A 12,765-nucleotide genomic window follows, 5' to 3' on the forward strand; every position below is an offset into this window, starting at 1 on the left:
GTTCTAACAAAAGACACCATTTCTTTCCACTTCTTTACAAAGCCTTCTCTAATTCCAAAATTTCCTAAGTTCGCCTTTTTCTGTTTCTGTTGGAATGAGACTACAAAGGTTTCTCTGTGTAATTATCTTTACAGGCTTCATATAATTATTATCCATAAGTCTCAGGCCTAAAGGCTCTTTTTTGTACACAGAGATATACTCTGAGAGCTTATATTTTACTAAATGAGAGTATTTCCATATAGTAGCAAGTAAATACATTTTTTAATGTATTTTCCTATTCAAATCAAGCCTCGGGTTCAAGGTTCACATTCTCTGCTAACCTCATTCTGGGGTCAAGAAAGTTCAAAGAAAATTAGCACGCAGTACTGCACGGCAAAGAAGCCTTTGTAAGATCATTGCCAGACTGTCAATTCTTCTTCAACAACTAAATCTACTTGAAAAAACCCAAACAAACCTTCTTAATGACATCTGACTCCCACAGGCTGCTGTGCAAACAGAATGATCAATTACTGCTTCCAGGAGAATAATTTCAGAGGAATGAAAGAGTACTTAATCTTGGGGAGGATCTTTCACATTTAAAATATTTTATATTATGAGAGAACTAAATATACTAAGAAAGGTGTTTTGGGGGGCTGTCTGTGCCAAACCAGTTCAATTATATAATGAACAGACAGCGGGCTTGGAGGCAAAAAAAAGAGTAAGAGACATGGGGAATAATTATCACTCAAAACAAAATTTAAGTGACTCCAGGCAAAGGAGTTATGCATTGTATTACTCTATGTAATGAAGTTTGCAACACAAGTAATATCTGAATGTATCAACTGGGTTAACATATGTATTTGAGAATAACATTTGAACAATGATGATCCACTGATTTTATTTATGAAAACAATCAAAAATAGATTTTGCCCATGTTAAGAACTATTGCAGGCTTTTGCAGAATTTTTGAAATGCTGGAACTTTACTGTTTCAAATACAAGTTCACTCTACTTTCAGCTTAAAACTAACTGCAAAAATCCTAAACACTTGCTTTTAGGATATTTTAAATGGATTAAAGAATGGTTCTTGTTCTACTCACTGGCACAGAGTTGTCTCTTGGTCCTCTGGATCTGACCATTCTCCCCAGCACTTCTATGCCATCAGAGCTAATATTCCCTGCTGCGTTAATGGTCTTCTCGCTCACTTGCTTGCAGTCAATAATTATTTTGGCTGTAGTCTTGCTGATAACAACATGTAACTAAGCAAAAGAAAAGATGTTTTAACATACAGAGCACATAGGATATATTAATTTCCTGGGAAAAGGGAGACATTTTTGAAATGAGCTCCTAACTCCGTGTTTGCTCACAAAACTCAGAGAATAATCCATAGCAAATAATCTAGATGACCTCTAGAGGTCCCTTCCAACCGGAATTATTCTATGATTCTAATTTGTTTAAGGAATTTCACTTCTTTTTCTACTTATGGAACATCTGCATACTAACTGCCACCTTATATAATTTGTTCAGTAAGAAAATAATTTATCCCTGACAAAACACTTCACAGTGTTCATATGCCACCCAGATCCCAAAGAACCCTTGATGTATGTGGTCAGTAATAATTCCTGGATCTTGTATGATCCTGCTATATGGCACTGGATTTCATCAATACATCCTTTATAACCACTTGCAAAAGCCAAAATTAAGAAGCAAAATATAGCCTGTGATTATACATTAACCACACAGCAAAACCTTTCATAGTGAAGTTTTTACACTGAAAAAAAATCAAATCACATCAAATGCCGTACAGAAAAGCAGAGCACAGCAACAAAACTACGTCCTTCTGCCTTGACTCAGACTCTGTTGTCCATCACTGATGCGGCAAAGACATTCCCAGCAGAGAGAATCATGGAATCACAGGTTGGAAAAGACCTCTAAGATCAAGTCCAACCACCCACCCAACACCACCATGCCTACTAAACCATATCCCAAAGTGCCACAACTACATGTTTTTTGAACACCTCCAGGCAGGGGACTCCACCACCTCCCTGGGCAGCCTGTTCCAATGCCTGACCACTCTTGCAGTAAAGAAATTTTTCCTAATATCCAATCTGAACCTCCCCTGATGCAACTTGAGGCCATTTCCTCTCGTCCTATCGCTAGTTACCTGGGAGAAGAGACCAACACCCGCCTCACTACAACCTCCTTTCAGGCAGCTGTAGAGAGCAGTAAGGTCCCTCCTCAGTCTCCTCTTCCCCAGACTAAACAGCCCCAGCTCCCTCAGCTGCACCTCACAAGACTTGTTCTCTAGACCCCTCACCAGCCTCGTTGCCCTTCTCTGGACACGCTCCAGCAACTCAATGTCTTTCTTGTAGTAGGGGCCCAAAACTAAGAGGACAATCCAAGTCACAAGTGCCTTGTCATGAGCAAACATTCAGTTAGGCAAAGGAAAGAACAATATTTTGGGGGGAGACCAGATGAAGACCTGGTCGAAATGCAGTATCTGCTCTATACCGGTACCCTACACGAAGATCAGAACCTAAGGTGAGAGAATGCCAGGAAGGAGTCCTGTAGCTGCTTTCCTCTGGGCTCAGCTGGAACTAAATCACTGAAAAGCTGCTATGAGTTTGGACTCCTGTGCCTTTCAAAAACACATGTATAGCAAGGATCATCATTCAAAATGCAGAAAAACGCTTGAAGAGAAGAATTTGCTAAAGCCTCATATAATCCTTCAAAGTACGACTTCAGCCAGAATTAGAGCCCAGCTCTGACCTACCTTCCCTTTCTTACTCCATCGATCAAAAAGGAAGTACAGAGAAGTTAGCTCTGTGAATATTATCCCTCAATGCACAGTGTCCTTTTTTTGTTTAGGAAAGACACAAACATCAGGAATAAAAGTGAACAACAAAAGCACCTTCCGCAACAAATGTGTGCTACAATCCCAGCACTACTTCATCTGCTTTTGGAAAGAATGTTACGAGTTCTCCAACAGCCAAGAAAAGTTCGACATGGCATAGCCCTTAAAATATGTTTAAAAATAACAACTCTGGTCAAAAGAAGGATAGGTTTTTTTGCTGAACTTTTCTATTTATTTTGAGAGACATTTCCAATCCAGACCTTAAAAGGAAAAGCCAATTTATTTCTAAATTACTTTTCAAGGCAACTATTTTTAATCAACTCTAAAACATAGGCAGAAAGCATGAGACAAAAATTGATCACATCAGCTTCATCATAAACACTATGATTTGTTTAATGTTAATTCAATATTGCAAACTGACTTAAGACAGTTTGGTAGATGATTCTGAATATGCAAAATACATTTCTTTTGGCAGTGGTTGACCACATGAAAGAAGATTTCATAATATGAAAGACTGCCAAACCTTTATTCAGAGTGCTTTCTTTTCCTATTACCATTACTAACCTTATGAAAACTCCCATAAAATATCTTCCTTATTTCAGGACCTTCAAAAGTCACAGTTTGAAAATCTCCTTTGTAGTCGTAGTTAAAGAAAGTCAGAGTTTTACCACCATCTGTGTGAGAATAAAAATAAGGACTCTGTGTTAGCAGAAGAAAAAGCCTGATACATTATTTGAAAGGGTCAATTTTGTATTTAACAAAGATGACCAAAGACGTGAGATCAAATGTTAGTAAAACACACTCACAAGTGATCTACTTACCAGGAGGTAACAAGTTACCTCAGAGAAATGCTCATTCCTGGTTTGACAGGAAGAATGGGCCAATAGTTGGGAGTCTACCTCACCCATGTCCACCTGATCCTACTCTCCCACTCAACCTCTTTATGACTTGGACAAGAAAAGGAGGCACGGATCCTCAAGCTAGCTAAATGCCTAATTCCCACCTGTTTCAAGGTGACATACCTAAAAAATTCTAGGAAAGATAAAAAGATAAGTACTAATATATCTTTTTTTAAAAATTGATGGCTGTGAAGAACAGCTATCATAATATCTACATCTTTTCAACAGTAAATATGGAAACCTTCTAAATTAACATCCCTGTTTTACAGTTGTGGAAGTCAAATCAAGCAGAAACGAAAAGAGTCAGCAAGAGTTTACGTCTCTAGCTCTAAGTCTGCTATCCACCAGACTGCATTGCCTCTATATATGCTATACTGTCAGTATCACTGGCATATATCAAGACAGATGTTATTAGAACTAGTTTCAGACCAGTGGAAATTTTAAAAGCAAAGGAGTAGCTCCCTTACATCAACTTACATCTACTACAGCTCTTTGGATTTCAGTATCATTGCTCCCAGTTTAAAGCAGCATACTCAAAATTCAACTCTAACTCCAAATTAAACTTGGTTAAATTAAATCTAAAAAACACCCATTAGAGACTATCACCTTCCAGATTCAAGTAGTTGTTCTGGCAGCAGATTAAAACATTGGCAATAATAAATCTAGACAGAAAATGAATCATTCATACAGTTAAAGAAAAAAATCACTGATAAAATACAAAATACGTACTATCTAAAATAACTCCAACCAGTGGTTCATATTCTGCATTTAAAATCTCCCAAAGAGCAAATGGTTCCTGAGGTGTGTCGGGGAGTATACGAAAGAGAAACGTAATGGTGTAATCAGAAGGGAGACCTTCAGGATGCAAATACCTGTAAGAGAAATAATGTCTTTTAAACTGAAACAAACATTAAATAAATTGGTGATTTACTCACCAGATGTTCACTAAGCATGCTTTCTATTACTCTGTATATTTCTTTAAAAATCAAGACTGAGAAGCAATATGAATCAGTGTTTGCAAAATCTTCTCAATTTAACAACTATCAAAAGAATACTTATGAAGAAAGTGGAAGTTGTCTTTTCCCTTGAAATTTACAAAATTTCCCTTAATTATTAACTTTTTTTATTTTGAAGATCAAATCAGAGGTCAGTTTGAAGTAAAGATGAAATTAATTATATTAAAAGCTTTTAAAAAAATAGTAGCCACTCGCAAGACCTTTGCTATTGTCTGGTTTAACAGATAATGAAAAAAGAAGTTGCTTGGAAGACCAATCTCAATAGACATGTCCTTTGTCATTAAATCATCACTAACAGATAGAAATTAGGAATGACAGAGATGGTTACGGGAAGCTTTATAAATTATAGGGAATGTAGTTTATACATTTCAAAGCCAACATATGAGAATGTGAAGTCAAAATAGATCACACATATGGAAGCACAATCTGTTCTCCTAGAATTCTGGGAAGAGAGAGAGGAAGTTTACGATATAAAAGTATGTTATTTTATGCCATTTCCTAAAAATCGTTACTGAGTACTTCCAATTTAATTTAACCTTTTGTTGCCAAATCCCAAAATGGGACATTATGACAAGTGTCTGAAACAACTGTGTCTATTTTGAAAATGCTAATTAGCCTGATTCCTTAAATCATAGTAAAAGAATCTGAAAGAAACCTGAAGAATTTATGTAATCAATTTCTTTTCCCCAAATATGATCTATTCCTACTAAAGCGTTTCTGGAACACATAAAATGTATAGATATGAATTAAGCTGGAAAAGGAGTTAAATGTGATACATAATCAATTTATGCTGGACAGTGGTCTGTAGATGATCAAATGTGATGTTGCACTGCACATTTCCCAAAGAGAAAAAAGAGAGGGAACTCAATTGGTCTAAGGACAAAGCCTTACAGTATGCCCATTCTGCAAAGAATGACAGAAAATTCAACAAGCAGGGTGGGGCAAACACAAGGTTTGGGGATACAGAGCTCAAAAAGGAAAATAACATTAATGACATTCAGTGCATAGATGAGATGAAAAAAACAAGTGGTATTCTTCACACGTACCTGTAGATCATCAAGAGCAAGATATTCTCTCAACCATGAAAGGGAGTGAAAGCCTACTGAAGCAAAAAGATTGGGCTGGGGTGGCAGATAGAGAAGAGCATATAAGTGCAGCAGATCCAATTAGAAAGAAGCAGAAAAGGAAAAAGAAGTGAGAAATGCTAATCTCTAGAAATTCCAACTCATCTAGACCCAGGAGGAAACTAAACACAGAGAACGTGAAACAGCTCCAAGAATTATAGCTCCAACCAGGATTCAATGGGATAATCACACAAAAAGACTAAGACAACATCTAATATAAAACTTAGAAGTAATTTCCCACTGTTTTTCTTTATTTTTCTCAGCTAAAGAATACTTTTTGTTACATCTTCCCATGTCCAATCCAGCAGGGCCACTGCTCCCCTCTGGTGCCACTTAACACAAAGTGGGGGACTGGACTGAGAGGAACTAAACACGACATACACACTGTTCATAGAAGAAATGGAGAGTTTCCATCACTTCCTCTCTGAGGAATGACTATAAAAGTTTGATGGGAGGTTTCTTCATCACCTCCTTCCTATCTCTCCCAGGACATAGTCCTTGTGACTGAACTATGTCCTGCATCCCAGGAAGGTACTAGATGATGTTCACACAGATTCACTTCAGTGTAAGGAGATAATCTTCCTTTGTAATCAATGAACGGTCATAGACTGATGCGGAAGGTGACTGAGGACACCTAAAGCAGATTCCCACTCTGACTCAGACTTCAAAGACATACTGCACTCTGTGAGACTTCAACCCACTTTCCAGAGGCACCTTTCACAAAGTACTACGTACAGGAACCTGCCAAGATGTACACCTGCACAAAATTGTTTGGTGCTCAACTGGCACAAGCCTGAAACTGGCTCATGTGGGAAACCCGAAATAGCCAGTGGGCTTACCTTCCTTTACCCCCAGCTGCTATTTCTGAATGAAACTGACTGAGGACTCAGGACACCACGCACTCTTCCTATTCATTAGTATAATGTAGATAAGCACTAGCATCTCTGCTCTTCTGACGTGAAAACACTGACCCCTGAAATGAACAATTGCCTGCACTGGACAATTATCTTCATGCTTTTTATGAATATTTACATATTAATACATACTTGGTAGGCTGGGATACAAGGGCATCCTTGTGCAGTCTGTAACATGGGTAAACATTAAATGTACCAGGTTCCATTGAAACCCCTTCCACAGCTGAAAACTCCTTTTCAACCAAACCAAACATTTCCATCATTTTAAATCCTAGAAGGCATCAAAATATACATCATATTAATTTAAATTAATACCACACTACAGGAAACAAAAAAGGATAAATCCATTCGCATAGTTGCATTAAAGAGTTTCATATCACCATCTGTTTAACTGCTGTTAGCATAAAGGGATATTTATTGCCTAACATTGTGACAATCAGGCAATTAAAATGTTTCCATAAATCAGGAACAAAAATTAACACAAAAATACTGTACCTGCAAAATTGTTGCCATCTTTAACTACCAATGGGCAGGCTGGAAAAGAAGGAAAGATATATTTAAGGATAGATATCCCAATACGTCAGAACAACGACCCACTCAGCCCAGAACTCTATCCCCAACAGCAGCAAACAGAGATGTTGTTCAGGAAGGGCATGCAAACCTGGCCTCTTTTTACTCCATTCAGTTGATGCTCCTCAGGATTCACAAGGGTTGTGGCAAACATGTTAAAGGGTACATCCCTGTGTGTTCTGTATAATGCCCTTTTATGGATCTGTTTGTCCATGAATTTGTCTAGTCCTTCTACAAACCCACCTTCACTATTTCTTGTGGCAACAAATTCACTGCCTGCTGTGTAAAAAAGTATGTCTTACACTGAGTTTTAACAAGTGCTCTCTAGTTCTTTATTTGTGAGCTTCTCCAGCCTAATTCCATCTCAAACTCAATTACTTTAGCTAGCATCCTCTGTACCTTTTCAAACTCCACAACAGCTTTCACGAGCTGCAGAGACCAGAATTGCATGCAGTTCTTAAGATGTGTGCACCCATTTCTAATAGCCATAAATCTGCTTTATATTTTTCTTCTGGCAGGGAAGAAAGCACACTAATCTCTTCCAGGAAAGGGGCTCTGGGAAATCAGTAAGCCTAGACGGAGGGTGTCGAATATGGCACCCCAGGATACTCATATCTGGAGATCACTTTTGGAATACAAGCACAAGTGACCAATAAATGCTACTGTTGAGTATTCTCAATGTTCAAAGTTCTCTCTACCACTGAAAGCAGAATTTATGGTCGAAACTAAAGAATTGATGGGACACAAGCAGCATATTTGTGTTCACCAGCTCTGATAACTCACAGTCCCATAAGAATTCACAGTCCTACGTACAAGGACTCCTTACAATCACAAACAATTAGCATTAGCTACACACTGCCTACTTCCTGGCTTATATGTAAGGAAATATATTGAGGGCACACACCTAAAAACATGTGAATTATTGACATCTAATGATTACATGTTGTTCCAGAATGTCTTTCCCTTTATTTTCATAACGAGCCTGAAGTGTGTCATTTTCACACATTTCAAAGAGTTTGGGTGTGGTTTATGCTATTTGTTAGGCTACAACCTGTTTATTTTCTCTGATAATATAAACATTAATGATCAGGTCTCCATGAATAAATTAACCATGAAATTTGAATAATAATGAATGTAGCTAACTCTACTCTTACAGATGGTTAAAGTACCCTAGAAAATAAAATATAATTTTTATGATTAAATTCTGAACTATCAGAAATGTCTCAAATCTGAAATAACTTTTTGACAACCAGTGGGCGAATCCTGGATTTATAGAAAACAACCATTAATTATTCTGAAGTCACAACACCCGAATATCCTTAATCTTTTACGGAAATAACATCAGAATTAGAATATCTGCAGTAAATTATGTTAAACATATCAAGAATACCTCTTAATCGAAAATTAATAGTTACAAAACCCCGCAGTATTTAGCACTTATTTTAGAAGCAAGTAAAAGTCAAAATGGCTAACTTGCTGATGCAGTTTCACAAACAAAAGTGATCAGCTCATCTTCAATCTTTGTAAAGGCATCAAAGTCATCCACAAAGAAGACATGTCTTTCACTGGGCTTGCTGCCAATATTAACTAACTCTGAGTAGTCAGCATCAGCTATTCCAATAGCAAAAAAGCTGAAACCTGTAAAACAAAAAAGAACACTCTTGTGAGTCATTCATTTAGAGAGTGGAAACACAATACGAACACAACTGTATTTGCACTGGCTCATTTCTTGATTAAATACAAAGGTGGAAATTTTATTATTATCTTATAACACAAGAAAATTCCTGCATATAATCTAAAACAAAGGTAATACATTCTCTGTGAGGTATTTCTTTTGGTTATTTATCTTTAATCAGTTAACTAAAGTTAATGCTTAAGTGATTTCTTGAAGACATATATGACTACTCAGTAATTTAAAGTTTTAGCATATGTTTAAATGATTATCTCATTTAATGCTATCCTATATTACATGAAAATATCCACATATCAAGTCTACCATAAATACAAAGCATAGCAATTAATTTCCTGTAGGTCTTTCACAGATTTTGTTCTGTGCCATATGTTAATCAGAGTTTTCAAGCCCCTGCTGCCTCATGAGTGAGCACTAAAATAAATGCATTCTCATTGCATCAGCAACTCATCTACATTGTTTGAATCTGTTCTATACATCGTGCATGAACGTATTTCAAAATTTGAGCCTGACTTGAAAGATTTAAATGAAATGGAAATTGCATCCTATATGTTTGAGGAGCAGCAAACTAGCTAAAATTTTGCCAACGTTTTCCTTTCCTTAAAACATAAAGAAAAAACCTGTTTACATCAGGCTGAATGTAATTAATGGACATACTGTTCTTGTGTGGCTCAGCCCAAAATTTACTCCAGTCAAGCTATATTGTCTTTATGTTTGAATGAGGCCAAAGGCACTCATCACAGAGCTTTCAGCATAACAAAACTTTGACTTAAAACATTATAACAACATCTTCATGTCTCGTCCAAGATCAGCACCTCTTCACGCCAGTCTCTATCACAGATGCAAGTCAGTACCTGCTCCAACCTATGTGCAGCTGAAGCATGTGGCACACACAAACAGAAATGGGAGAGAGGAAGTCATTCATCCGACACATCCCAGTCAGCAAGTGAACCCCCACCACAGGCTGTCTCCTCTTGAGGTCGTTGCCAGTCTAATACCTAATAAGGCAACTCCAAGACTTACCCCACAGCTGAACATTTTCTGTTCACCTTAGACATAAGACTCCAATTTAATCACAAATATGGGGTTTTCTTGATTGCTACTTAAAGTTATGCATGCTCTACTGTTTTGTGACATGATTTTATTTATGAAGGCACTACACTCAGCATCTAGCAATAATACAAGCAGGCAGCCAAGCTCAACGATTGCATTCGGTTTCAGGAATCAGCACTATACACCGGTAACTTCATAGCTGCCAAAGTATAAAGGCAAATAAAAAAAAACATAAATGTAATTTCTTCTTAGACCTCCTCACATTAAAAGGATTATAGCTTTTTTTCTTCTGTTCTTTAGTTTAGTTTCACGTGGCACACTGTGCCCTTTGGCTTTTGATACAAACCTCAGCATCAGGCATTTCTACAACAACTAACCTAGTTCTTATACAGCCACACCATGTGGCTGCTTAAAGCTCTAAAATTGGTGATTTAAAAAAAATTATTAAAGGTAATTAGTGTAACATGAGGGCAGATCAGAATCAATAAAAGAACATACAAAAGAATTTTCAAAAGACCTCTTGTATAGAAAACAAAACAGTTCAATTTGCTGGTAACCACAAGATTACACTGCATAGATGACAGCCCAGATTCTCAGGATCATGTCCCCTAAATTTTTCATCATGAGAGCAATTCCATTGACTACTGTGTGATTTTAGCACTGCCACCAAAATGAAAAATGAAAATATATTAATCATCAAAAAAAAATCAAGAATCTAACCACATCCTAGATTTTCTCAGCATTTGCAGTCTGCTTTCTTTAAACTTGGAAATCTTCCTGAAGCAAAAGTTACTGTTATCTCATGCCCACATTTACATAGTTATAATTAATGAGAAAAAGGAACATGTGAAAAGTTCTGAAAACTACACATTTTACCATCTAGTTGCATTTCTCTGGAGACTTTGTTCACATCGTCCTGTGATCGTCCATCAGTAATGACAACCAAAACCTTTGGAATGCCCCTTCTCATGCCTGCCTCTCCAGTAAACAAGACTTCTCTTGCATGTTTAATGGCTTTGCCTGAAACAGAAAAAATTGACAACATCCTTCCAGCATGACATAAATCCAATTTTTATTGCTTCTCATATGCTACGTTAAACATCGATAAAAGGGGATATCTCCACATACTCTGTCTCAAATGCGTCTACTCAGAACTATAAGGCCTGAATAATTATCATGAGACTGAAGACAGCTGAGCACCTAGCTATAAATGGATTTCAGTAAGAGCTGTTGGGTCCTCAGCAGTCTATAAATTGGTGTGTTCTGTAGTCATTAAAACAGAGATTTAGAAAAGTTTAATTTTGACTCTAACCTTTGAAAATTTGATGGCTTCAGTCCAGAAGGTGAAGTTCAAGAACATGACATGTGTGGGAAAGGGTATTCTGTGCCAGGTAGAGATAATAAAATCTTCCCTTACTGGAGTGTAGGGCACAGTCCAATTAACAACTTTGAAAGTGTCATTGTAGCATTTTTGGAGTAAATGAAAAATGTGTTATTTTGATACTACTGAGACTGGATGCAATGCAATGGCGGCAAGAAATTTCTCTGCAGTCTGAGAATAATAAAACATACAGTTTCCCACTAAAACAGATTTTAACCCTTTCAGCACTCATCTTTAACTTCTTCACATCAGAGGGCTGTCTTAAGGGATTAATTAAAATGTAACTACATTCAGTTAACAGACGTCTTCCCCCAGCCCGTTCTTAAACATACCACTGTTGCTTAACTGTCCTGGCTTAAAACCAAACAGACCCTCCACTGTGTTCCCTGCTTTCCTACACGCTCTGCAAGCTCCTTCCCACTTTTCCACTTGCCAAGCTGATTTGGTGTTACTCCCCATTCCAACTTCCCCAAACCCCAAAGTCATTCACTGTTGCCTAGTGCCTCTCTCACTTCCTCCCTGATCCCTGAACTCACTGTTGGTCGGAGGGGTGAATACCCAGCAGTAGGGGTAAAGGGTGTAAACCGGAGATTACAAAGACTTTCCAACTTCAACGCCCAACCTTTCACCTCTGGGGTGGAGATGCCATGTTCTCACTGTTTTTGCACTGATATGTTAAACCTCTTAGCAAATGGGAAAGAAATACTGCAGGCTGAAAATCTGCATCACAGTCACGACCTTTCTCACCTGTTTTTGTATTTCCTCCTTTGTAGGCTATTTGCTGAATAGCTTCCAGAAGAGTCTCCTTTGTTTTGTATGCATTCAATTTAAATTCTGTCCTGGGATCATCACTGAACTGAATGATTGCGACCTGTGCACGCAGAAGATGTGTTCATTACTAAAGCACCACCCAGTGTTTAAGCAAAAAGTGAATTAGCTTATTTAAAACAAGGATTTATCTTGTAACTTTGCTTCATCCTGAAATTGGAGCCAGATTTTGTTTTCTCTGTATGAAGCTTTCACTAAATAAAGTTTAATTTTACTCGCTGCAACACTGGCAACCACCTAACACTTTCTGGTTTCATTCTGCAGCAAACAGGATGAGAAAAGTAATACCCACTTCGGCAAAAGCACTCTCAATTGAGGCCAAAAGCAAAATCCTAGTTACAGCTGCTCACATGTGTACAATTATTCATACACAGAATTGTAGCAACTTCACTCAGTCCCATGAATTAATAGCTGAACATTAGTAACTTAATTTAGGGAGCAATACTGAAGCAAGTAAT

General features: G+C 37.5%; 1 protein-coding gene across 6 annotated transcripts in view; it reads right to left on the minus strand.

Moving 5' to 3' along the window:
* Positions 1-12,765, minus strand: part of COL14A1 (collagen type XIV alpha 1 chain) — a 130,268-nt gene that overhangs the window by 36,582 nt on the left and 80,921 nt on the right. For 3 of the 6 annotated variants that reach the window (XM_075415625.1, XM_075415624.1, XM_075415628.1), the window contains exons 27-34: positions 12,227-12,350; positions 10,975-11,118; positions 8,829-8,993; positions 7,281-7,319; positions 6,918-7,056; positions 4,461-4,603; positions 3,397-3,506; positions 1,079-1,237 (exon numbers count right to left, since the gene is read on the minus strand). In XM_075415625.1, the coding sequence (XP_075271740.1) occupies positions 1,079-1,237; positions 3,397-3,506; positions 4,461-4,603; positions 6,918-7,056; positions 7,281-7,319; positions 8,829-8,993; positions 10,975-11,118; positions 12,227-12,350 (1,023 nt within the window). Of the gene's footprint in view, positions 1-1,078; positions 1,238-3,396; positions 3,507-4,460; positions 4,604-5,793; positions 5,869-6,917; positions 7,057-7,280; positions 7,320-8,828; positions 8,994-10,974; positions 11,119-12,226; positions 12,351-12,765 lie in introns of those variants that run through there. The other 3 variants (XM_075415626.1, XM_075415629.1, XR_012763383.1) reach the window with 3 other exon arrangements.

This window comes from Opisthocomus hoazin, chromosome 3 (genome assembly GCF_030867145.1).
Source record: "Opisthocomus hoazin isolate bOpiHoa1 chromosome 3, bOpiHoa1.hap1, whole genome shotgun sequence".
NCBI lineage: Eukaryota > Metazoa > Chordata > Aves > Opisthocomiformes > Opisthocomidae > Opisthocomus > Opisthocomus hoazin.